This window comes from Hypanus sabinus, chromosome 4 (genome assembly GCF_030144855.1).
Source record: "Hypanus sabinus isolate sHypSab1 chromosome 4, sHypSab1.hap1, whole genome shotgun sequence".
Classification (NCBI taxonomy): Eukaryota; Metazoa; Chordata; class Chondrichthyes; order Myliobatiformes; family Dasyatidae; genus Hypanus; species Hypanus sabinus.
The window spans coordinates 28,682,386-28,708,886 of NC_082709.1; the positions used below are offsets into that span (position 1 = coordinate 28,682,386).

The window sequence follows — 26,501 nt, forward strand, 5'->3', positions numbered from 1 at the left end:
TGTGAATTTTAAAGACTAGTGTTCTATACTAGTGGTATTCTGTCTGTAACTGGTCTTACTGCCCAGAACCCCAGCTATGTACTTCTCAGTAATGAACAACCTGCATTCAACAACATTAATATGTATTTATTATTTTAAGTCAAAATCAAAAAGATTTTTCTATGACTTATTTATCCTTGTCTTAATGTATTTATGTGAAATTTATAGAGCTTATACAATCTGACTTTGACCTGTTTAATCCATGTCTGTTACAATCATATTTCTCCTCTTTAGTAAACCTGGGTTTAAACTAGATGAGAGGATAGTTTTTGAGCAGTTGTATCAGTGGCTGGTGTTTGTAGATTATGTAAGTATTATCTCTGAAAGCAAATTGTAAGTTATAACTGTAGTAAATCAGAGAAAATGTGACACTACAGGATAGACAACACATTTCTATAAGAATACTTTATTTCAACTGTCTGGTACGATTTCAACGGATATTTAGAATAAAACGGTGTTCTTTGAACAAACATGTAGCCTTCATTTATGAATGCACCACATCAGCTTTACGCCTCGCCATCTTGTCTCCGCGCTTTTCCTTAATACACCACAAGCTAGCTACAGTCACCGGTTGGTTGGGAACTGAGCTCTTTGTGCCGAGCTGCTTTCAGTGTCAATATGTATTTGCAAAGTGATATACTATCATGTTCAAATGGCATCAAGTGACAAGCGTGGCTTTTTGTTTCGCTTAGAAATGTAATATCGATACATTCAAAAGACATTTTAAGAGACGGGCGCACAAAATAATAAGGTGGAAGCAGAAAGAATGGAGACGAGGAAGAGAAGAAATAAGGCAAAACTGCATGATATAGTAGGGAATAATATCAAGCATTGGTTATCCCAATAAATCCCGTCTTCTTCCTCCTTTTACTTTTCCTCAATATCTAGTATCCGTGCCACATTAAATATTTCCATTGATACAGCTTTAAGCATAAGAGCGAATTTAGTAAATAATGTTCCATTTCAAAGATAGTCCGTAATTAAGCCAGCTGTAATTAATGTAAAGAATATTACTGTGTTAGGGAGACGGCCGTGCTACGCTGCCTCATCCGATGCTGGCCGGGTCAATTGGCCCAGTGTAGCGCAGGGCGGTGAGTGCCTGCGGGAGCTGAGGCAGCTCCAGGGCTGCCGTCTCCTTCCACACCAGTCACCCGCGACCCCGATCCACGCACCGCCATTTTGTTGCCAAGCGGAGCAGGGCTGTGGATATTCCTTCAGCAACAAAGACATCCCCCATGCAGCGGAAATAAAGTGCATGTCCCTGCTTTAAGTGGCAAATAAAACGTTCACTTTCCAAGGGCGCACGAATTTGAATCCGTCGGCGCTTTGGGGAAGACGACAATCTAACTCCCTTTTTTGTTGGGTATCGTTACATCAGAAAGCAGCACTATCAATTCAATTTTCTCTAAATTTAATTTAATTTAATTAAGCCCCTTTAACTTCTTTCATTTAAAACTTCTGATAACAAGGTAGAGTTCGACATGTATGCAGTGCCAGATTATAATGCACAACAAACAGTTCCTTAGCGGCGAGTAACGCCAACGCCGGAAAGGGGTCCTTCAGCCTAGCTTTCTTATTATACCACCCACTCGGCCAAAAAAAATCAAATGTTGTCTTTCTAGCAGAAAGGAGTTAAGTCACCCAATCATTCCACAACTTTCTGAAAGCCTGCGAAATCCACTGGCATTACACGAATACAATGTAGCACTTCGATTTTTGAGCTCGAAACATTCTGCGAATGTGAGTGGAAAAATATAACAAATATTGTGCTTATTAATTTGCCAATAATGTGTTACAGAATACGCAGCCTAAGGGTTTAAGTGGAAAATAATTTACAAATATTGTTATAAAATGTGGAAAGTTCGTAAATCGCGACAGCTGTGTTCAGATAGAATCCCCGAGATGTTATTTCGCAAAAGACTTTAAAAAAATGGCTTGTGGGTGTTTATGAAAGCAACAAATAACATATGAACGAGGAGTCATTTGTAAACAGGGCGTGCTGCTCCATATGGGTGAGTTGTATCGTACTTGTTGAGACTGTACAGACACCGAATAAATTGCACAATTAAAACAAATTCGAATGACCCAAAGGGGTGGGGGAGAAGAAAGTAAAGTTGGAAATGTTTACCATGCTAGTTTATATTCATGCTAAAATCCAGAATGTGCCTGAAAGTAATTCCCTTATTTGGCTTTGCCAGCTTCAATTGTCCAGCGTACTGCTTTGACCACAGCTTGCGTTCATTCTTCTATGAGGAATAGTCTTGCGATGTTTGTCAGAGCGCCGAAGATTAATTGATTTGTCGTTCATTACTCCACTCCATGCATTTGTTAGCAGGACTCTAGACTCGAGTGTTCGTTTCTGCTCCATGATGTAGCCACCCACCAAGAGAAGAATATTTTGTAGTCGTACGTTTCTACATTATGGAAGCGCTTCTTCTCTACCCTATTATATAATATGACCCGTAGAAGGCAGAGGAAATGTTACCTACACCTTTATATATTTTATTTCAGAATCACTGAGAAAGCCAGGCTTATTTTCCACTCTTGTCATTGGTTAAGGCAATCATGTGACGATAAAATCAGCCTCATCTCAACGTCGTGACCGTGTATTCAATAGACATAGTTAATAATAGCACGGTCCCTTAGCGTTTGCAATCAGTACATTTTATAAATATACATTTTCAAAGAAATTGTCAAATAAGCAATTTTCTACCGATTCTGCCCGTGCAGAAATGAGCAACGAATTTGAGCGTGAGGTTGGTTTTATCAATAGCGAGCCATCGCTCGCCGAGTGTCTGACATCCTTTCCTCCTGCAAGCGAGACATTTCAAAGTTCATCAATCAAGAACTCGACGCTTTCACATTCGACACTGATTCCTCCTCCTTTTGAGCAGAGCTTCTGCAGCTTGGACCCCGGTAACACACACCAAAATGGGAAAACCCACACTTCAAAAGGCATTGGTCGGGACACGTTAGGGGACAAACCTCTGGAATATCCGTGGATGAGAGAAAAGAAACAGCTCAAGAAAAAAACAGTCCCTGCGCCAGGATCATTCTCATCTTGCTCTTCCAATGAAGGTCGGGTCAATAATATTTACTTCTATTTTTAAAAAGATTGGTACTCAGAGGTCGTAGTTCTAAAAAAATGTCAATTCTGAAGCAGAAACAAAGGTTTAATTGACTGAAAGATGTCATACCTGCAAGATGCTCATCCCTTTCCCTAACAATATTCAAAGGGTAAAACTCCTGGGCTTGTGAACGAGTGACTACTAGACTATATAGCAGATAAACAGTATAATCTCTCTCTCTTGCCTTATCTAGGCCATGATTTAAGTGGAAACCTTCTGTGTCGCGGAGACGGCCATTTTATGCTGCTGGATTATTCGGCTGAAATTGTGATGATTTATCGAAACTTTTCTTTCTTTGTTACAGAAAATGAAGAGTTTAATGAGCCGGATAACGGGAGTCCTTTTGACAGCTCCAGGAGACTACGAACCACTTACACTAACACTCAGCTGTTGGAGCTTGAGAAGGAATTTCATTACAACAGATACCTTTGTAGACCACGGAGGGTAGAAATCGCAGCTCTCCTCGATTTAACAGAAAGGCAAGTCAAAGTCTGGTTTCAGAACAGACGTATGAAACACAAGAGACAAACTCGATTCAAACAAAGTCAAAACGGCGATTCAAAGCGCCATTTTGCCAACAATGTTAATCAGAGTGGATTTTCCACGATAAGTTTTGAGACACCTGTAAATAAATCTTTGAATTCAATAGACAGTGAAAACAATTCAAAGCAAGATATTTGTGGTTTTACACATAAAGATGCATTGAGTGATATCGGCAGTGACCTGCTCAGTATTGTTGGCACTTCTCTGCTCTCCACTGATGGAGCTCAGTGCCATACTTTTCCTCAGAGTTCAGATGAAACAGACTGCCTGCTACCTATGTTGAAGAACTGCTCGGCTGGAACAAGCCCCAGCAGTCCGGAGAGCTTCAATATTCCATCTCTGGAGGATTTAGACAAAATTACAATCGAACCCCGTCTAGATCTTATAGAAGAATTACCTCAAATGTCTTTGTTGGAAAACGAAGATACGCTAGTTATTCCCTCTAATGTGTTTGATTTTTTAAGTGATAGTTTTAGTTCCACTGATTTGCAGCACCTCCAGTTTTAGTTCGAATTCCAGCTTATGCACAGGCAGACAGACAGACAGCCAGACACACACACACACACACACACACACACACACACACACACACACACAGCTGAGAAACTTTAATAGCTGCTATTTCCAATAACTACGAACTAATTGGAAAGTCGTGTCATTATTATTACAAGCCCCTTAGTTTAATACATGATCAACTATGGACTTTCAGCTCATACCTGCCTTGAATAGAAAAAAGAGTTCAGAAGAAAACAACTGTAATGAAGTACAAGAAATCAAACTATTTTCAATATTTTATTTTGAATAATATAAATATTTCAAATATTGCAGATTTTCCAAAACGAATTACATGTTCTTATTTAACAAATTATATATTAATTTGTGTAAAAAGTATGCCAGCAAAAATAAAATATTGTATTCGAATGTCTGTTCTGGAGCTGCTGATCACTCGATCTGTGTCAGTCCATAATCCAAATCAGCGATGTTCCTGGAAAATAAGAAAAATTTTAAAAATCAACAACAAGTAAACAAAAATAATAATATGTGTATTCTGGCTGAAACAAAACTCATTGCTTATGTTAGGAATTTCATGTTAGGAATTGGTTGTGATGGAAACATTCATTATGTTTAATAATTCCCCAGACTTACTAATTTTAACATTATTGTTTAAAGAAATCTGCGGTTAGAAATATCTATAGAACTGACTTATTTTTTGGCCACTTTGCTCATCACTATTCATAATTAAACATTAAGGCTTCTTCTGACGTTTAAAGTCGAAAAAAAGCTGGAAAGGTCCTGATTATCGGTAAGATGCAATTTATAATTGTCAAGATACTCTGTTATTACAGCATTGTTCCTAAAGAAAACTCTCAGCAATCACAAGTGAATGATAAGCGAGGAAAGGCGCCATTTTGTTAGACGAACAATATTTAGCACTTGAATAGTCAAATATATAAAGAGATGGTAGAACAAAGACTCCACAAATAACTCGATTTCCAGTCTCCAATTACGGTACCTCCAAAGAAATGCATGGCATTTGGAAATATAAACAAATCATGAATAAAGCTCCAACGCCAAATAAATATGAAAGCAAAACAAAATTGTATTTCCACTGGCCATCACTTCTTTGTGTTCTATCATTTTGTCCGGATTATCTCATGCGAGTTTTGTGTATATTTCCAAATATTGTGCACTTACTCACCGAAAAAAATGTTTTGGTAAAATCCCAATTATTACACGCCAAAACATTTCCGTGTAACCGCTGATAAGATCGGCCCTGCAGAGTAATTGCTAAAACCTTGATGCAAAAATTCTTGCATTCTGAAAAATGTCTCCAAGCCATATATCAATTGAATTTATGACTTCATGAAATTTATTGAGCATGCTATTGGCTGAAGCTCGTGCAAAAAAAAATAAAATGCATCACAGTCTAAGGCAAAAATTTACGAATTATTTCGAAGATGGAGATAACACGTGCTTTATAAAACGGTTAACTTATGCGGCCAGCATAACAAAGAATAACTGTATTTTGAAAAGACATGCAGCTTTAAAGTGCTTAACACGCCCACGCACATTTTTGTTAGTTACCAATGCTGACTGCTAGTATTGTGCTTTGAAGCGCCCACAATGGATATTTGTAATGGCCAATAAACATTTATTTTTCAAAAATCCTTTAATGCCTTACTTTACCAGAGAAAACGCCGTTCTGTGACAGTCCAGAAATAGGGGGTCTGTTTTCGTTACACAAGGCAGCATCGTGCTTTTTATCGCTGTAACAGTTGAAAAATAGTCGGTACATCGTTTCACATTTCAGTATCACAGTCACTATATAGTAACAAACCTTTATTTACAAAAATAAGTTTGATAATAATGTGAAAACCGAAAATCTACGTTAATTTAATTACTTGCTTATTTGGTACCGTTAGAAACTATACATTAGAATGAGTTATTAATCGTCTGCAAATAATCTCGAATTTTATTTTTGATTATAGCAAAGATAGTAAACACTTTTCATTTAACTGTAATGTGTTTTCCTTCTGCATTAAATGCTGATGAAATTAGCAATAAATTCACTTAATTACTCTCCAACTCAAAATGCTGTGCTTTCGTTCCACACTGTAAGGTCATCCTGTCCATCTCATTCACAGTAAAAAGTGACTCTTTGATCGGCATAATTTATGAAGATTTTACTATTTAAGTTAGTAGCAAACAGTAAATATTCCCCCAAAAAATATGAAATTCCCTCTGAACAAAAAGGCATGACATTGTTTACTGTTCTTGGTAACAAACAGCAGCTCTCCAGGAACCTCACAGCAAACGGTCATGTGACAGCAAAATCAGTCATCATATTTCATGTTTATATTGACAACAGACTGGTATATTTACAACCACTATTTCCGTTTATTTTACAAACATGAAGGCTGTAAAAGCGCAATTGTAAATGAAAAGGAAGGCTAATTTTGGAATTTGAAACAACGCATTAGCAAATAAGGAGTTGGGCTGAAAGACTTGCAGCTAACTCTGGATGCATGGCTGTCAGTGGGGCATTGTTAAGAGTTCATCAATCATGAAATCTGCACTTTTCCCTCGACAGCAGTTCCTCCTACTTTAAAGCAAGCCAAGGCCAGCTGGGATCCCTCCAGCAACCGCTGCCAAAGCGGACAAATGTGAAAACGAATAACACAGCAGTCTAATCACACCACAGACGAAACCTTCTGTACGGCCAGCCTTCGACAAATCTGGATCCCTCGTTACTGCTCGTTAAAGAGGGTAAAACGTTTCAAGGACATCAAAAATTCTGGCATGGATGCGAAAGCTATGTGTGCTTAAATTATTTTCATGTATGACTGCTTTGTGGTATTGGGTCATTTGCATTAACCTTTGAAAAAGTGGCACTATTACTTGTGGGTTCAAGGAATCCCTGAAGTATAAAACATACTGTACTTTATTTACAACCTTCCGTTTCCCCTTGTCGATTCATAGTACAGTTAATGAGAAACTAATATAATTGCTATTTCTGTCAGAGTAGATGAAAGAGAAACAGAGACTTTTATTTTTGGTGCTCATTAAAGAACCCGACTTAGGACAGGACAATCCAATTTCAAACGCCACAAAAATAAAGCAGAAATATTTCACGGACAATGTTGGGTTGCCTGACAAACTGAAGAACGCGAAACAACCGCGATCCAAACGCTTTTTTTTCGAAATTGCCCTTTCATCTCCAGATGTCGGTCGCTTACGTACCACCCCCCCCCCCAACCACATCATATGCCCACCCCCATTCTATCTCCGCCCCATATGGTTATAACGTTAAGATGGAGGCTAACCTCATACACTTCCATGTTTTTATTGGAAAGCGTGGGAAAAAATGCTGACATAGTTATTTTGTCATACATGCCCCTAACCAAATGAGTAATGCGTACTTGGAGAACTTTTATCTCCAAATCGTTAGCCAAGTATTGAAAAGCCACATCCTCTGCGTCAGCAGCTAAACTGTCTAGCATCGAGTGAATCAATATGCTTAAGTGCCGTGAATATGAAAAAGGGCGCCATGCTTTAAATCCACATAAACACTTTGAGTTGGGATTGGTCCAATACAATATATTAGTGTGAACATGATCTCTAATGAAATAAGCATGCACTCAGCTTCTGCTATGTCACTCAATACCATCTCCAGTCACTTTCACCTAATACTGCCCAAAAAATGATTTGCTTTCAGATTTATTGCCACTGGTAGCGAGAGAGATTCTAGAAGGAGGTTGACAGGTTTTCAAACAATAGTTCCTAGTTTATAGAAGGAACCAAGTACGCGGGTCTATTACAGCCCATTCATGACAAAAAATGGAATTGCCTTTAAATTAAACAAATATTCATGGGGCTGACTGCTTGTTCGAATAATCAATCAAAACAGTAAAGCAGACTTGAGTGCATTGGTCCAAAGAAAGCAACACCACAAAACTTCCAATATTATGTGGATATGGAAAGCATACATTTGAGAAGAGTTTTTGGAAATCGGAGTTTACTTTTCATATTTGGGCGCACACCTAATAAAATATAATAGTCATAATGGTAAAATAAATGACTGGGAAATGTATCACTTTCAATGTTGCATGAAGTGCTTCAAAGTAAAAGTGGATATATCTTTGAATGTTAAACATACAGGCTGACGCGTGCTATGACACTGATATTAGCATAAATGAATAGGCATTTGCTGTGGATTCCCAGTCTTCACAATGGCTCAGCAAATGTCCACAATCCCAGTTGAAAGAACAATCTAAATATATCGAAATGATTGTGTTTCTATCCAATATATATCTCTGAGAAACAACAAAATTGATATTGTGCTTTTTAATGTGTCATTAAAATAAGAAACAGCATGTTAATTTAATTACTATATTTTAACTGTGATTATGTTTGAAGAGTATCTCTTTGGCGACTAGGGACCTGCTGAATGGGACGAGAAGAGCGCTATATAAATGCAAATCTTTAGTATATTGTTATGTTTTTATTAAAAAGTTTCGAACGCTGTGTATATCCTTCACACAAAAAAATAACAGAAGCATATTAGCAGACAAATGTGAAGTGAATGGGAATGCGCATTTGCTGAATTGTGTATGCAGGAATTTAGTCATTTGCAAATCCCGTTGTAACTATGCTTTCAAAGACCTCAAACTCACTTCCTTCTGAATTATGCATAACAGTTTTTTTAAATCTGGCCACAACATGGACGGGAAGAGCTTTTCCACTCGAGCCTTTTACTCAAACCGCAGAATAGCAACATAAGCCTTCATCAAGATCCCATTGCAAAAGACACGAATACAAAATGAAACGGTGGAAAAACTCAAACTGTCGACTTTAAAAAATAAGAGAGAAGCATTAGAATTCACTTGAGGATTGGGCGGATGGACAGACATAAAAACACAAATATGGAGACAAGCAGACATACGATGCCGTGAACATTGATTTCAAATTCATCATACTTAACATTGGCCATATACGTACAGCTTTTTTATACTATTGAAGAAATTTCCTTCAAATGGCTGTAGTTCTGTGCTAAACTGGTTCAAGAGAGTGTCAACAAGCTAGTTAAATGATTTTGTAATGCATACCGCCGCTGGCGATGCTATCTGCACTGCACACGCCTTGAGTGAGGATGTTTTGACAGGCGAACAGCGTCCACTCAGCTTCTACCACAGAAATACGCCAGGGCAGGGCGAATTAAAATATTAATGTGAATTAAAATATTAATTATTAGTTTAATTAAAACATTAATTTGCAGCATCGATTTCACCTAACAAATGTAATCACTCCATTATAGTTAGGGTTTTTTTAGTTTAAAAACTTTTCATCCTAAATGAAATGATATGTTTAAGTTATATTTCTTCCGGCATGCCTCATATATAGCAGGGTTGTCGAAGAATTTAGGAGTAGCTACTGCTAAATCTGGTCAGTCAAATACACAAACCTGTCGCAGCAAAGCAACGTTCTGACTTCTATTTCAGCACTTATTTTACATCATTATATTCTAATAATTGCACTTATTATTTATTGCACTTTCCATACAACCTACTGCCATTAATAATGATTGACACATTTCCTATTGTAAAGGCAAGGACAGCTCTATTCTGTTATATCGCTGACCAAGTTAGTTCATATGTTTATTTTATTGTTTAAAAAATGTAGAGTAGGCCCCAATGTTAATATTAGGAAGCCCGTAATTCGCGGGATTATCAAACGTAATTTGATAGTTTATTTTAAACAATCCGGTTTTTTAACTAATCCCAACAGCTGCCTATGACGTTGCCTCGGCAATGCTGTGAAGAAATAGTACCTACCAGAGAGTAGGCTCTACATTATAATAAAAATAGCATTTTCTTGAGATGAGCTGTAGACTGCACACCGAGTGGCAGAACGGAACCCTGCCTGTATTCCTGAAACTACTTAAACGGCCTTGAGGCGGATTCTGCCATTGCTGATTTGTTTGCAATGTAACTATAGTAACTCATTTCGTGACTCTGCCAGCAGTGCACCGCTGGCTGACACAGCCGGAGTGCCCTGCAACGTACGTGCCACCACCACACTCTCGTTGCTCTGCAGGGCACAAACGACCCCGGGTAACAGCAAGGTCCTACCTCTCAAAGGGCTTTCGGAGAATCGACCGCCGCATGGACTTGGCCAGCGGACGTCCCTGCGTGCCGTCTTCATGATGTGATCCTCATAGAAGATGCGTGGATTGAGGAGTCCACTCCTTTTGATAATGAGCGACGACCTCCGACCGCCATGGAATAGCTCTGCTTGTGTTTGCGGTGATTGGTGGACCGCGATCACGTGACATCCCGGCTCAATATTAGGAATATTTACTTCCTCTGCTTTGCAAAGTGAAGGAACTGCTATGGTGATCGGGGATACACAGTAGCGCCCAACATTCCATTCTCCTGTAACCCAGCAGTGGAAGAATGAGCTCTTATTTAGAATATATTCCCAGTGCAGATATTCTGACGTTTTCTCCTAAGTTCTGTCGCAGTAATTCTCCTTCTGTCTCGTTGAAGCAGTACACCGGAGAAGGTCGGTGCATAGCACTTGGACCGGAAGGTGATTCATCTCCCAGCCGTCATCACCTTAATCACCTTCATCAGGCCGTACCGGGTAGCTTCGAACTTTCCTACAACTCCTCTCCAACTGCAGACATTAACCTCTTACCTCCGAGTCACCACGGCTGTGACTTTGCTTATGCTGCGAACCAGGAGCTGGATGACACGGGGGGACTTGTCCCATACACCACCTCTGTTTACTCGGGAGGCACATCTTATCCGATCAGTACGCGCCAGCACGAGTACAGTGTCTTTGGTGAACAGGAGCAGGAGCAATACCAAAGCTACGGCAATGAGTTCCCAAACTTTTACTCCGGGCAATATCAGAGTCTATCCCCTTCTCAGAGCATTTATCAAAGGCCAGTGTCTCCCACAATAGAAAAGATCCTCACTGCAAATACCTTCGAATGGATGAAAGTGAAGAGAAATCCTCCCAAAGCAGGTCAGTGTAAAGCCCTGTGGGTGACAGTGCTTAACCTCTTCGCCGAATGAATCTGCGGTCGCGCGGGTGTCTTCCGTTAGGTATGTCCGAAGCAATAATTCAGTGTTAACCCTTAAATCCAGACAGTAATCAGCAAGGGTGAGGTTGATTCTTCGTGCTTTCCATGTTCATATCGCTGGCAGTAACTTTATCTGAGCACGAGAAAAGTGATCCAAATCGTTCAAACACCAACTACACGAGAAAAATGCCAGTGCTGAAATGTACTTGCTAACTAACTTGTTTATGCTTCCCTACGAAATGCTATACGTAACTATACTGTATGTCTTTTGTAGCTAAAGCAACCGAATACGGGGTCGCCAGCTCTCCAAACACAGCCCGTACAAATTTCACCACCAAACAACTGACGGAACTGGAGAAGGAATTTCATTTCAATAAATACTTAACTCGAACCAGGCGCGTGGAAATAGCTAACGCCCTACAACTCAGTGAAACCCAGGTGAAGATTTGGTTCCAGAACAGAAGAATGAAGCAAAAGAAAAGAGAGAGAGAAGGCCTCCTGGCCAGTTTAACCTGCTTAAGCAGTAGTGACGACTCACCGTTCATAGAAACTTCTGAGAAATTGGACTCTACCTCGCCGTTTCCTTCGTCACCAACAAAGGGCACGTCAGGTTCTCTGAAACTTGCTGAATTGAAATAACTTGCTCTGGAGATTAAAAAAAAATCAGAACAGTTCTTAAACCACGTAATTTACACAAAATACCTGCCACAATATATTCGAATCACTTAGAACACAGTAATTTTCACATTTATTATATAGCCAGAAAGTGAAGCATTTTGATATGTTGGTTTGAGATATATTCAAATGATGTAGTTATTGAACTGGGTATTCTGAAGTTTAGTCAATATCTTCACTTTGACCTGCAATGTGTATTCACAAATGTACCATTCAAAGTTAAAAGCAAACGTGAAACCATATGCATGACTCAACTGGTGATAGTAAACCTTCTGAACACGTTTGCACATGCAGTCAGTTGGATGTTGTAAGGTCCGACCATGAATAAATAGGCTGCCTTAGTGTTGCAGGTTTATTTCTCTATATACTGCCTTGCAAGATTGTTACTTTGTGTAAAGTAAATTGTTTACATTATTGGTATTTTTATTGATTTTTGTGTGATGACAATGAGAATGTACGGTAGCATGTTTGACACAGGTCCTCAATTGGTGGAATTTGCACAATTTATGCCTCAGGTTGAAAGGTTGCAGTTGCTGCTATGTAACTTTGTGCCTATCTACAATTCTTTTACTAATAATAGTAAATATGATACTTGGATACTCTACCTCCATTATATACTACTGTAAGTTAAGTAAAATGTGATCATGTTGTATTCTGCTTTATTATATGAATTGTCTTAAAAGCCTATAATTTTTAATCTGTGTCAGGAAATGATTTGTCAGCTTTCATATTGTTCTTGTACAATTAATGTCCAAGGTTGAGAAAGTAAACACAAATTTGGAATAAAATATATTAGATTATTTACTTACTGTTCCAATTATTTTATTCTTACTCTCTCCAATTGCAATACTTAATTAGGCCAAATTATTAGAAAAGACATTTGAAATTTAACTCAAGGAAGAAAATCTTTGGCAATTCAACGCAAATTTGAAACACAAGGTACAGCTCCATAGAGCTTACAGCCCTGTCAACTAAATTAGCAAAGAGGACTGCAGTCTGCAACATATAATTGAAGTGTGGATGACTTCCATAAAGTGAAATCAATGTATTACTTTAACTTACGTTGTTATTGATATTTTAATATTTATTTAAGCAATATTTATTTGAAGAATATAGGACATTTGCTTTCTCTCCAAAGGCAGGAAAGAGAAGCAAGCTTTTGCATTATTAACAAGTTATAATGAATCCACTTGGATGGAACATCTTCGCTCAGCACATTTCTCTGCACTGATCAATACACTTAGTAAAGGGAAACATTCATTTCACTTCCTGAGCAATTTAAGAAAAGGTGTTCATTTTCTAGATTTTTATAGCACGTGCTTGAACGTTTTGATGATGAGGTCAATGAGCCTGGCCGAAATCCTTCAGTTATAGACACAGGTTCCCCATCCTTGGTACTCGTCAGAAAAAAACAAGTTCATTGGCAGCAGAAACATAAATTACTTCGAAAGAAAAGAAATCAACTCACAATTGTAAAAAGGTGTGTTATAAAATGAACAGTTTTGCTGTGAGTATCAAACGGCAGTTGTATAATCTGCTAAAATTACACTATCAATTTTACTTGTATCTTTTTCATGATTATTCGCAGACAGCTGTATTTGAATTACCACTTACATTGGCAGCTTGCTGTGGATGTTGCTGCATCAATGTTTAATATACAGCTGTATCTATATTTAAAGCACAACCATTTAATTAGACAATTGAATCTGTTTACATCGTCACTGGTTGGTTATGCAGGTGATGATGGAGATGATGACAATAATTTCGGGCAATGATAATCGATATGCTTGACCTAAATTGAAATTGAGTGTGTAGGTAGAGCATCAAAGGAAAATAAGTTGAGATAAGTAAAAGAACTTGTTTTTATACAACACCTTTCTTTCGACCTCATACGCCGGCGGTGAAGTGCTTTTGAAATATATGAACGATGACAAAGCATTTACACGTCCACACATGTCAATATCTTTTAAGGTTAACTTTTCAACAAGCTTGTGATTATCAGTACGTCCTTGCATAAGTCTAACATCTTTTGTTAGGTTCAATTTCAACGTGTATTTAAAATGTGTCTTTTTCCCGCAACGACGAAGAAAATTAGTCAATTTTAACACTAATTGCTTACATCGCGAAGCACCGTTATTATCAATACGCACAATGCGTCCAACATCTTTTTTTTAGACTCAATTTCAAAGCGTATTTAAACCTGTGGGCTTTTTTTCTAAACAACTAAGATAATTAGTTATTTTTCAACATCAATTGCTTAAATCGCAATATTCCGTAAGGTTTTGATTGCTGTTCTGTGTTTCTGTGTAATTCAAACAAATTGCATATTCTAGAACTACACATGTTTCTAATAAAATCCGCAAAAGAAGACGCAATCAATATGCCAATATTTTACATCCAAATGTTTCGACCATTTGGTCCTACCAACTCAGTGTTAATTACAGTTCCACTGAAATAATACACATCAGGTTCCTAGAAGCGGCATTTCAAAGACTGGCTGAAGTCGTAAATTTTACAATGACCTCCTTGGGAATCAACTTGGAAATCTTTGATATGAAATCCACGTTCCTTTGATGATGACTCGTAGGGGACGGTCGTTGTACTTTCTACGCCCAGGGAAATTATTCGTCTAAAAGATGATTGCATATAATATTTATTTAGTTTTTAGCAAAACATGTGTTACACCCAGACCGGGATAGTGATTTTAAAATTTGGTGCTTTTGGGGAGTATAAGTAAGTGATGCTCGTTTACGCCTCGGGAGATGGCATATCCTGGTGCGATTGCATGTTATAAACTAGCAGGTCTTTTGTCTTGTCCCTTGCTGTTAGGCGCCTATTGTTCGCTTTTATCTTATCGTACCTCTGATCCCAGTCGTGATTACTCCCCAAAGCTCCTGAAGACGTGGGGGATGCTCGGCATTTTATTAGCACAATGCGAAAATTGTTCGTTACTGTGACTGTATTGTAAAGGGCCACAATACTCGTTTGCACTTGTTTGATATCCCGTTTTACTTCTGCTCACAGCGGAAGGACTATTCAATATTTACTCTGCCTGAATGGGGTTGTGAAAGGGTGAACCATAGCAGGCATCCCACCGACCCCACCCCCAGAACCAGGTTCACTGAAAGTTCATGAAAAAAAATTACCCAGATCGATCCTTACTCTTCAAGGCTTCCGATTGTGATAGCTATTTCTCAGTCTTTTTAAAGTCAAAACTAACCCGTACGAAACATATGCTTATCTTTATTTAATGATTCTTTTTTTGCTTTTAATGTTTAAGGTAAATCAGTAAATTAAGGCGACGCGTTCATCTTGTCCTTAAAAAGACTCACGGGTCAAAGTTCACTGTGGCACCGCATAAATGAATATTTAACCTTATTTTCGGGCTGACGCACAATTAATATGCCGCCAATGCATTGCGTTGGTGGAAGGGCGTATCACATGGGCTGTTCGCTAATTTCGATTAATTTTGAGGATTGTAGTCCATCATAAAATATTTATCTAAATTGTTGTATATTGAAAGGTTAATCAGATAATACTAAAGTTTGTTACAATTAACTCATATCACATGGAGTGCATATTTCAGTCAGCGCTGGAGGGATACCAATGTTTCTGCGAAATTTACTGCTAACAAAAATAATGCAATAAAGAAGCCCTCTGGCAAAGAAAGAATTGTCGCAGTGGAATATTGGATAGCCTCAGTCTATGGCAGTCATTCTCCATTTTGATTTGAGTTAATCAGTGTGCCCGAATATAAACATGGTCCGCGCATTCAAGGGCCCATTTTTTGTCGTTTTTGCCTCCTGGTGTAGGCGATTACCAACAAACACATCTCCTCCTCCTCCTCCTCTTTCGGCATTCCGGAGGAACCTTTCTCCTCGCATTCTCGCCAGTCCGTTCTTCAATCATTTGGGTCCTCGTGTGGCATCATCTGCTGAGACGGAACATCTGATACCGTGTATCCTAACTTTTCAACTGTCAAGGACCGAACAGTACTATACGATGAGCAAAGATATATCGCTACTTGTTCCGCCTTCGATTTGTGCACGTGGCCCTTGACATGGTCAACGGGCCAAATGGTGCAGTTCAGCTCCTATGTATAATGGTCTCTTCTACAGCATGGAGAATAAACACCTTACAGAGGACCTGTGCCAGCACTCTCAACTCTATATCGTCAACAGCAACTATTGTGCCCGTAAGATTCAGGATAAGTGTCAAAAAGTGACAGAGCACGGATACAGGGCTTCGGCCCCTTGTGTCTTTACCGACCATCAAGTACCCATCTATACTAATTGGATTTCCCACATTGACCCTTTGCCTTCTATACCGTGACAGCTCAAGCGCTCGTCAAAATACTCCTTAAATATTAAGAGACTACCTGCTCCTGATACCACCCCTTTCCCCTCAGGCGCGCCCTCCGGACGGTCTGCTTTAGATTTTAATGCTTGCAGGGTGAAAAAGAATTTTCATGGAGTTCCATTTCAATCTCCTGCCCTGAAATTAAATCCTCTGGTTTTAAGGGTAGGGGGAAAGGTTCGTCCGTATCTACCCTCGTAATTTGGTATAACACGGTTATTTTCCCCTCAGCTCCCTAAGCTCTATGTGAAACAAGGCCAGTCTATTCAAATTCCCTCCATTCTGGAATGCTTCATCCGAAACAAAATGTATTGAAGAACAGCACTACACCTTTCACTTGGGCACTACCGGACTTTCCACTGAATTTAACAATTCCCCGTGAATCCTGTCCGATTGTTCTCTACTTAACAGAGATTAGTAATAATTCTACTTCAGAATCATCATTCGTTTCTTTTATCTTTTCACACTTTGACTCGTTCCGTTTTTATTTTAAGGAGTTCTGCCTTGGACCCTTCTCACGCACCTGCTCTTTCTACATTTCTTCAAATTTGCCTCTCTTTGCATCTGTACTTGTTTACAAGCCGTAAGAGCTCTGCTATTCTGCAGCTCCGATGAAAGGACATAAACCTAGTGTGCCTCTCCTTCCAAGATACAGACTGACCGCTGAGCATTTAGGGCATTTTTGTTTTGCTCTTATGAACACGTCAGTGTGTTTCTCAGAATGAAACCATTGGCGTGTGAGTATCTGATGACTAACTTCGCCCGGGAACTAGCAGAAGAAAGACCTTATTGGGTGCGTGTTGTTCTAACGTATTAATTATCCGCGTGACAACTGCTGGCCAATAACGCTCAGCGCTTGCTTGTGTTGATGTTTATTGGAATATAATTCTTTGTTGGGCAGTCCTATTTACCTCATTGTGTTCCATTACGTTTTATTTCAGATAATACTGTTACAGGGACTGCAGGAAATTCAATGTTTTGACTATTATTAACTTAATTTTGCTCGTCGTCATCTTACATTTTAAACCTTTTGAGGATGTAAAACTTCACGCAATGCTAGATAACATGAATGAATTAGAATTATGCGAATTTTGACGAAATATAAACCATTACAAAATGTATAGGCAAAGAGATCATAGATTTGGAAAACGGAGTTAAGAATTCCCTTTAGCACTACGGGAATTACAGAGGCGAAGTGTATGTATTTTATTGAACGTCACCCGTTCATCCTATAGTTATGTGCTCAGGCATAGGAATCGGAATCAGGTTTATTATGAATAACATATCGCGAAATTTGTTGTTTTGCGGTAGCATTATCTTGCAACACCACAAGTTACAATACAGATATATTAAAAATAATGCAAAGAGAGAGAGAGAGCAACACTGTGAGGTAGTGCTCCTGGGCTAAGAAATTCACCGTTAAGAAATCTAATGACATTTAATAGTCGTAAAGAAAACATCGATCGTACTGAGGTTTAAGCCACATTACTAAGCGAAGAACATATTGTTTTTCTTCTCTGAGAGGCTTTCTAATCTTAAAAAACACCGCCAATAATTGAATGAGGAAGTCTTCAAGCTTCAATTGTTTTGGTCACGTTGTAATAAATCAAAAAGAAGATTTGCTTTTAAGATTTAGTTAAATTTGAGAGTAGATTTAGATAAAATAACAATGAATATTTCTGTCTTTGCGTCACAAATTTTGTTTAGATTCCTGGCAGGCTGACCTAACGAATACAAATCCCGCTTATGTTTGACTTGGTTAGAAAAGTATTAATTGCAGATTAAATAACATTTTAAATGATAGATACTATTTCGCTGATACTTTAAAATAATTTTAGTATTCTAAAAACGCTGGAAGGTGAATAAAACAAATAGCGGTGGAACTGCCACATTCCATGTAACTGTGCTCATTATGCTTGCAAACGCCCGTTCTTTCTATCTCAAATGTTCCATCAGAAACTTATATCTTAGAAATTCATTGGTATAAATCACTAGATTGTATTGAAAATTGAAAAATTATGCTTGAAATAGACAATGAATGGCGGGGGGGGGGGGAATCGCTGCATGTTTTCTGCACACTACAGAATATTAGTAGATCTCGCGTGCACTAATCAACTTTTTTTTTCTGTGCGCCCGGCGCGTGTAGGTATGTACATCAGGTAGCGACAAAACCTGCAGAAAAAGAGTACAACGGAAATACAGAGAAATGGCGGCTCGTCTAATAGTGGATCCTAGAGCACTATTAATAAAATTCTGCATTCAATAAGTTTCATATTTTCTTTAGCAAATTGTCTCTTTGGGGAATCGAAAACAGCGCCATTATTCGGAGGAAATAGGAAAGTGAACCAGATCTATTGTATTTGCCACTTGATAGTAGGGCTTAAATTACCCATCTTCCTTTCCCTTTTGGGGGAAGATGGCTTGATAGCTGAATAACGACATTTCCTTGGAATAGCGCGCCCATCTATAAATAAACGGTACATCAGAATATATTCTTATTTAACTAGTCAGCTTTAAAAATTGGCCTATAAATTATTTTGAATTATATAGTCTGTCATTAAAGAGTTGTTAATTTAAACAAGATCAAACAATGCCGGAATAGCCTATATTTGGTGAGCATGCTGTCGAGTTTTCGTTTCTAAGGCACGTTTAATATTTAAAAGTTGAAAGGATTGAATATATTAACTGCCGATTCATATTTCAGTTATAGTCTATTCAATGAGACACAATATTTTGGGTGAAAAAGGACTGCTTGGAGTATTTGGATAGAGCATGACTTACCGGCGCTAACACTGGTTGAAATTCAGTGCTGACGGAAGAAATTAATTTGTCAGTGTCAGTGCCCTAAGTGAGATTGGGCAGTCTCAATCTAGTAACTAGCTAACGTGGGCCTGCGGCACCAAACTCTCCAGTTTGGTACTAATTGACAGTTTCTTTCAGAGAAACCACATAGCTGGTGCGGTAAATTTGTAAACAAATCACGTCACTACAACGCCGCATGTTGTTCGGGACAAATAGAACCGAGCTTTGTACACGACCTGGAAGTGTTTGATGATGACACCGGACGCCTGAAGTGGAATCAATTTAATATCTCAGCTGAAAGATGCAATCCAGTGATCCGATTTATATCTGCAGCTCTTAATAGTAGTAAGAAACGTAATTTTCCCCAGCTTACATTTCGCCTATTGCTTCAAATACGCGCTTTAATGCATTGTCCATCATTCAAAAAATATTCCAGTTCTAAAGTGTATTAAGCGCATTTTACCATTACAAGCATTAGCATCTTTTCGAATGTTCCAGCTTCTAAAAGAATGAAGATTTACATTCCTAACTACATTTACACTTTATTTTCTCAACGAACCGAAACCTTAATGAAAGTAATTTCCAAGTACACGAAATGTAAAGCAGTTCGTGTAAATCATAGAATTACATATAAAATATATTGGCTACTGTTACCTCTGAAATGCTATTCTTTTGGGGTTGTTTGGCTTAATCTTAAAATGTATTCTCCTCCACCCCCTCAACACCCGGAATGTGTAGTCATGTATGGATCGTGACAATTTTGACCGGTTCTGTTTAATTCTATCTAATGCGTTGAGTTCAAATACTTGGAGTTTCGAAATTATAATAGCATTAACAAATTATAAGTAATCATTATTTACTCGTCACTTAATTAGTTTGACAGAAGGCCACTCAGCGCCGTCTCTTAGAAAACAATTATCGAGTCCCCTCCACCCACACCCATTCCCCATAGATTTGCAAATTCTCCTCCACCTTATTCCCTCTTGAAGTCCAAAATGTGAACATGCCAGACTTTCAGGTAGTGCATTCCTGATTTCAGCCCTACGCTGTGTATTTTCTCATATCAGTTCTCTTCCCCTTTAGTTCATATGCACTATCACTAGACCTGTATCCCTCTATCAACGGGAAAAGCCCTCTAGACCCTTCATCTTTCAATGTGCTTCTGGGTGGACTCCAAGCCGGGCTGAAACGCAGAGGAATGAGACCCGTTCTATGCAGCATCTTGTTCTATGTCGCTGGAGAACAACACTGAGGACCTAAGAGCAAGATTAGTGTATCGGAAAGAAATGAGGAATTGTTGTGTTCTGTGTTTCACGGAGACATGGCTCACTCCGGACATTCCAGCTGCATCTGTAAGACCCGAAGGCTTCTCGATAGACAAGATGGACTGAACTGCTAATTCGGAAAAAGCAAAAGGTGAGTGTGTGTTTGCATTGATAAACTTTATGTGGAGCTCCGATGAGGCGGTTTTGTGGTAGACGTGTTGCCCTGACATAACTAACGTTCAAGTGCCGACCATTCTATTTATGAGAGTTCTCCGCCGTGATCTTGACCGCAGATTACGTAATACCGGTAATCAGGATTTGAGTTATTCAATGCTGCCATCACCAAACAAGAAACAGTCCAGCCCGATGCATATCAAATTGTAACAGGGGGCTTCAGTCAGTCTTGTTTGAATGAATCTCTACTCAAATAGTCCCAACACACTAAACCACTGCTATACTCCGATAAGGAATGTTTGCTGTTCCATGCCCGGACTGCGTTTCGGGAAATCTGATCACCTGACTGTCCTTCTACTGCCTACATACAGGTAGGGGCTAAAAAGCAAAGCTCCAGGGATAAGAAGCTGAAGGCAGAGGAGTGGTTACGGGATTGCTTCGAGTCGGTGTACTGCGACGTGTTCAAGGCTCATCAGAGGATCTGAATGAATACGCCATGGTTGTCACGACTTTATCAAGTCCGTCGTAATCGAGAGCGTCCCCATAAAATCATTCCTAGTCTTCGCCAACTAGAGGCGCGGATGAACCATAAGATCGGCAACATGCTGTGGGCCAGATCTGAGGATTTCAAACCTGGTGGCCAGGAAAGTTAGGAGAGGTACGACCTCCGGAAGGCTATCTCACGGGCGAAGTAGCAATTCTAGTCTAAACTTGATTCACCGAAGGGCTCAACAGCTGTGGCAGGGGCTCAAAATGCTACTACCTCTTATAAGGTGTAACCAAATGGCATAGGTGACAACTGGGCTTCACTTCCAGATTATTTCAATATCTTCCAAACCCGCGTTGACCGTCAAAACAAGGAGGAATCTTCAAGAACTCCCTTGCACCCGATGACCCTGTGATTTTAGTCTCTGAGGCCGCCGTAAGAGGATAACTCAGGAGGATGAACCGCCGGAAAGCATCCGGCCCAGAAGGGGTAGCTGGCCGAGTACTAAAGAGCAGCGCTAACCGACTGGCTGGAGTGTTCACCGATATCTTTAACCTCTCGCTTCGATAGTCTGAGGTACCCTCCTGCTTCAAGTAGACTTCAATTACTTCGGTGCCTAAGAAGAACGTTGTAGCTTGCCTCAGTGTTAATCGTCTATCAACACTGACAGTCACCATGGTCAAGTGATTTGAGAGGTTGGCAAGGAAACATATCAACTCCTGCCTGAGAAGGGAATTGAATCCGCTCCTATTTGCCTATCGGTACAACAGGTCCGCAGAAGATACCATTTCATTGGCTGTTCACTCAACCCAGGAACATCTGGGCAGCAAAAATGCATTGATCAGGATGATAGTTATTGACTTGAGGGCCTGGCATTCAATATCGAGATCGGCATTTCGATGCTCGGCATTCAATACTATCACCCCCTCAGAACTAATCAATAAGCCTCAAGACCTTGACTCAATACCTTCTGGTGCAGTTGGTTCCTCGATTTCGTCACTTGCCGACCCCAAACAGTTCGACGACATCTGTGTTAGCCCCTTGCTCTGCTCGCTTTATACCTCTGACCGTGACACTAAACGTAGCTCCAATGCCATAATTTAGGTTCGCTGATGACAGTACTATTATTGGCTGAAACAAAGGTTTCAGCATTAAGGAGGGAGATTGAAAATCTGTTTGAGTGGGTCACAACAACAACCTCTCACTTAATGTCAACAAGACCAAGGAGGAGGAACCCAGAGGTCCAAGAACAAGTCCACATCGGGGAAATCAGAGGAGGAGTGGGTCAATCATTTTAAATTCCTCGCTGTTATCATGTCAGGACATCTCTCCTGAGCCCAATACCTAAGTGTAATTACTAAAAAGGCACGACAGTTCCTCTGTTTCCTCAGAGGTTTGCTAGGGATTCGGCATTGCATCCAAAACTTTGACAAACTTCCCTAAATGTGTGATGGAGTGTATATTGACTAGTTGCATCATGGCCTGGTATGGAAACACCAATAGCCCTGAACAGAAAAACCTACAAAAAATAGCAGACAGGGCCCGGTCCATCCCAGGAAAAGCCCTCCCCACCACCTGAGCACATCTAGACAGAACGGTGTCGTAGGAAAGCAGCGTCCTTCATCAAGAACCCTCACCACCCAGGCCATGCTCTTCTCGTTGATGCCATCAGGAAGATGTTAAGTGAGCCTCAGGACCCACACGACTAGGTAGGGAAACAGTTATTAACATTCAATCATGAGGATCTTGAATCAGCAGGGATAACTTTTTTCAGCTTCATTCGCCGCATCACTGAACTGTTCTCACCTACGGGCAATACAAATAGCATTAAGGAAAATTTAATTTTCATTCTGGTCACATCAGACTGCACTACTTTTCTCTCAAAGGGTGACCCAACGGGTTAACCCGTTGTCTAGTTTATTTATAATTGTTTATTTCGCTTTGTACTGTTATAATCATTACTATTATTTCCTTTTTTCTCTTTTGTATTTGCACAGTTTGTTGACTGTTGCACCTTGGTTGTTTGCCCATTCTGTTGGCTGTGATCTTTCATTGATTCGATTATATGTCTTGGATTTACTGAGTATGCCCGCAAGAAAACGAATCTTGGTGTTGTTTATTGTGACGTGTACTGCATGTACTTCGATAATAAATTGACATTGAACTTTGAACTTCTTTCAAATCTCTCCACAGTCTTCTTCTTTGAAGGAAATACACCCAACTTCTCCAAACTGTCTTGGTATCTGTACTCTTTCATCCCAAATTTGGATACGATGGGGTCTTCTAAAAGACTTTTAGATAGGTACATGGAGCTTAGTAAAGTAGAGGGCTATAGTAATTTCTAAGGTGGGGACATGTTCGGCACAACCTTGTGGGCCGAAGGACCTGTATTGTGTGTAGGTTTTCTATGTTTCTATGTTTCAATAACCATTCTTAAACCTTTCCTGGACTCTTAAGACTCTCATGTCTGCAATAACGAAGTGACCAAGTTGGACACAAAGCTGAGACCGGTCTAAGTGTTTAAATACATCAGCATAACTTTCGCACGTGTTGTGTTCTATGTAAAACCCAGAACTGTGTTTATCTTATTAACCGCTTTCTCAACGTGTTCTGTCATTTTCAATTATTTGAGCTTTCATAATTCTGGATACTTCGATTCGCATCCTCTTTAGAACAATACCTATCATTCTATATAGTTTCTCATTATGCTTCGTCACCTCATTTGCCAGGCGTCCTAGAAATGATGGCTTACACTCCCAATGGCTTTATCACTGATCTCTATGGATCGCCGCTCTTCTTTTCCCCCGAATCCGTGAAATATTGTGCTTCGCTGTTGTCAGCCAGTTCGCTAACTTCGTACTCATGCCGTCAAATTTCCATCTTTGCATGAGTTTCAACATCTCTTTTTGCGATGCCTTACCAAAATTTAAAAAAAAAGCCAGTAGAAGCCACTTTTTCCCCTCTGAAATAGCAGGGTGAGGGTTCAAGTCCCACTGCAATACTGAGGGAACGAAGCATCCACGATGCATTCGTTTGGATTCACCAGTTAACGACATACAGTGCACACAGCAAGTCCAATTCAAAAATATTCCTGTCTTCCCGGGGTCACTTGAAATAACGTTTGACACAATGTACGCGCATTCTCCTAATTATTATCAGTCAAGATTTGGAATTAAATCATAGATTTCAGAGCAAAGCACAAAAAAAGTTGGCTGTTGTTTATGGAACCTAACAATGACTATATTCGTTATTGATGTTCCTCACTTTACAACTGTACATCATTAGACTGTAGAAGCGCCATTAAAGAGATTGCGTAAATGCATATTAACAGTTCTTTTCCATATGTAAATTATGTACATTAATTTGCAATAACTAATTCAAATTGGCGATTTATTGTGTAAAGATTCTTTTCCGGAACATGTTCGTGTCATTCATCCTGAATAGAGTAGGTTTTGATGGACTGCAATCTTTTTCATTTATATGAGATGAAAACGAATCCCTAAGCATTTTACCATTCATTTGCTCCCTTTCCTCGAATTGCGGAGTATGCACAGATGAAGTTTGCTAATTGGATTTTTTCCCTCTGAAGCAAAAAAAATCTTTCTATTTCCTTCCAACCTGTTGGCATGAACATAGATTTTTCCAACTTCTGGTAATTTTCCCCTCGCTCTTTCCTCTTCTTCAATTTCCCATTCTCACCTCTTCCCCTCACCTGCCTATCACCAATCCCTGGTGCCCCTCTTCCTTCACTTTCTCCAATGGTCCACTCTCTTCTCTTATCTGATTCCTTCTTCTCCTTTACCTTTTCACTATCACCTCTCAGCTTCTTACTTCATTACCACTTCCCCATCTATCACCTTCTAGCTCCTGTTCCTCCCCCACCTCCTTATCTGGGCATCCTCCACCTTCCTTTCCAGTTCTGATGAAGGGTCTCAGCCTGAAATATCAACTGTTTATTCATTTTCATAGATGCTGCCTGACCTGCTGAGCTCCTCCATCATCTTGTGGTTGTTGCTCTGGATTTCCAGGATCTCTTGTGTTTGTTCTTGCTATTATTTTAGCAATCCCTTGCATTTGCCATCTGTGTCTGCAATAATTAACACATTGGCCACTTTAACTGCTCATTCATATGAAATCCTGTTCATTTTGTGGGCTTGCAGAACCCAATTTGAAACCTCTCAATTTGAGTCAGAGACAAAGTCTCAATCATCAGAGTCCTTTTCTCCAACGTGGAAATGCTAAATACCAGAGCGCATAAAATTAAGGTGAGGGGGAAAGTTTAAAGCAGTGTTTTGAGGCAAGTTGTTTTGCACAGTGGAAGTGGTTGGTGCTTCTCAGGTGAAGCTGTGGAAGCAGATATCATGACAAACTTTAAGAGACATTTAGGTTGACACATGAACAGACAGCAGATGAAGGGGCAAAGACCATGTGCAAACAGATGTGATTAGTTTAAAGCAACATTACAGTTGGTTCAGACATCGTGGGCTGATGGGCCTGTGTCTGCGTACTGTTGTTCTATGAAAGAAAGGCATGCTAATATTTTTCACAGTAATTCTATTGAATTCAACTGTGTATTTCTCTTTTACTTTGTTAGGGTGTATTCTGGAGTTAGGGTACATGGCAATTATTAATTTCAGCAGCAACCAATCTTCAGGTTTGAATGTGAATTGCAGACTGAATTTAAAATGCAGCTCAGATCAATGAGTTTCCTGGAGCCGTAGGCTGGGGTCAATCACTAACAAAGAAACACTCTACTTTGACTTCAGATGCCTGCATATGCATGGATGTGGCCTAAAGTCAGTGTGGATTAATACTTATTTTGGTTGTCTGGAGTGTGGGTGCGAAGAAGGAGGTGTTTGAAAACTACATGTAATTCAAAGGAAGCATTGTAAATACATTGTAACTATAGAATGATCCTGCTGTTTCAAAATGTCATGTAATATTGGGTTGAGCAGGCCTCTTCTCCCAACAGTGTCTCAAATATTACGCCTGTATACTAATTTTGCTAGAATAAAGTCTTCTATATTCCCTAGCTTCAGCGCCTCTCTGGTGACTTAGTTCATAGTTGCAACAACTTCAAAAATCAAAATTAGAAAATTCAAATTTATGCATACAGTAAAGTTAGAAATAGTAAAATCCAGTACAGTCTTGAAAACTCATTTATGTGTGTCTGAGCATATCCCTCACACTACCATTACAATCAAGCCAAGGGATCAATACTAATTCAAAGACAAGTGCAGAAGGTCACGCTGGCAGCAGCAACAGCTGAGGTGTCAGTCTACTGAAACCACAACACAAGATGATGTGTACCAAACAACAAAAACAACATGCAAAGCCACCTCACAATTAAATAATCAGATCGATCCTCAACAGCCCTACCACACCTAATTACAAATGATAATGAACAGTTCAACTGTCTGCAGGAACTCAATCCTTCAAGACAC

At 39.4% G+C, this 26,501-nt stretch overlaps 1 protein-coding gene across 20 annotated transcripts in view; it reads left to right on the forward strand.

Moving 5' to 3' along the window:
• hoxd4a (homeobox D4a) overlaps positions 1-26,501 on the forward strand; it is a 155,360-nt gene that overhangs the window by 35,584 nt on the left and 93,275 nt on the right. For 11 of the 20 annotated variants that reach the window (XM_059966728.1, XM_059966729.1, XM_059966721.1 and 8 more), the window contains one exon: positions 3,472-4,244. The exons of 3 other annotated variants lie outside the window; for them this stretch is intronic. In XM_059966728.1, coding sequence (XP_059822711.1) covers positions 3,472-4,217 — 746 coding nt within the window. In that variant the 3' untranslated portion in view covers positions 4,218-4,244. Of the gene's footprint in view, positions 1-24; positions 3,118-3,471; positions 4,245-6,801; positions 9,311-10,659; positions 11,241-11,572; positions 12,776-26,501 lie in introns of those variants that run through there. 6 more of the 20 variants (XR_009511594.1, XM_059966720.1, XM_059966719.1 and 3 more) reach the window with 6 other exon arrangements.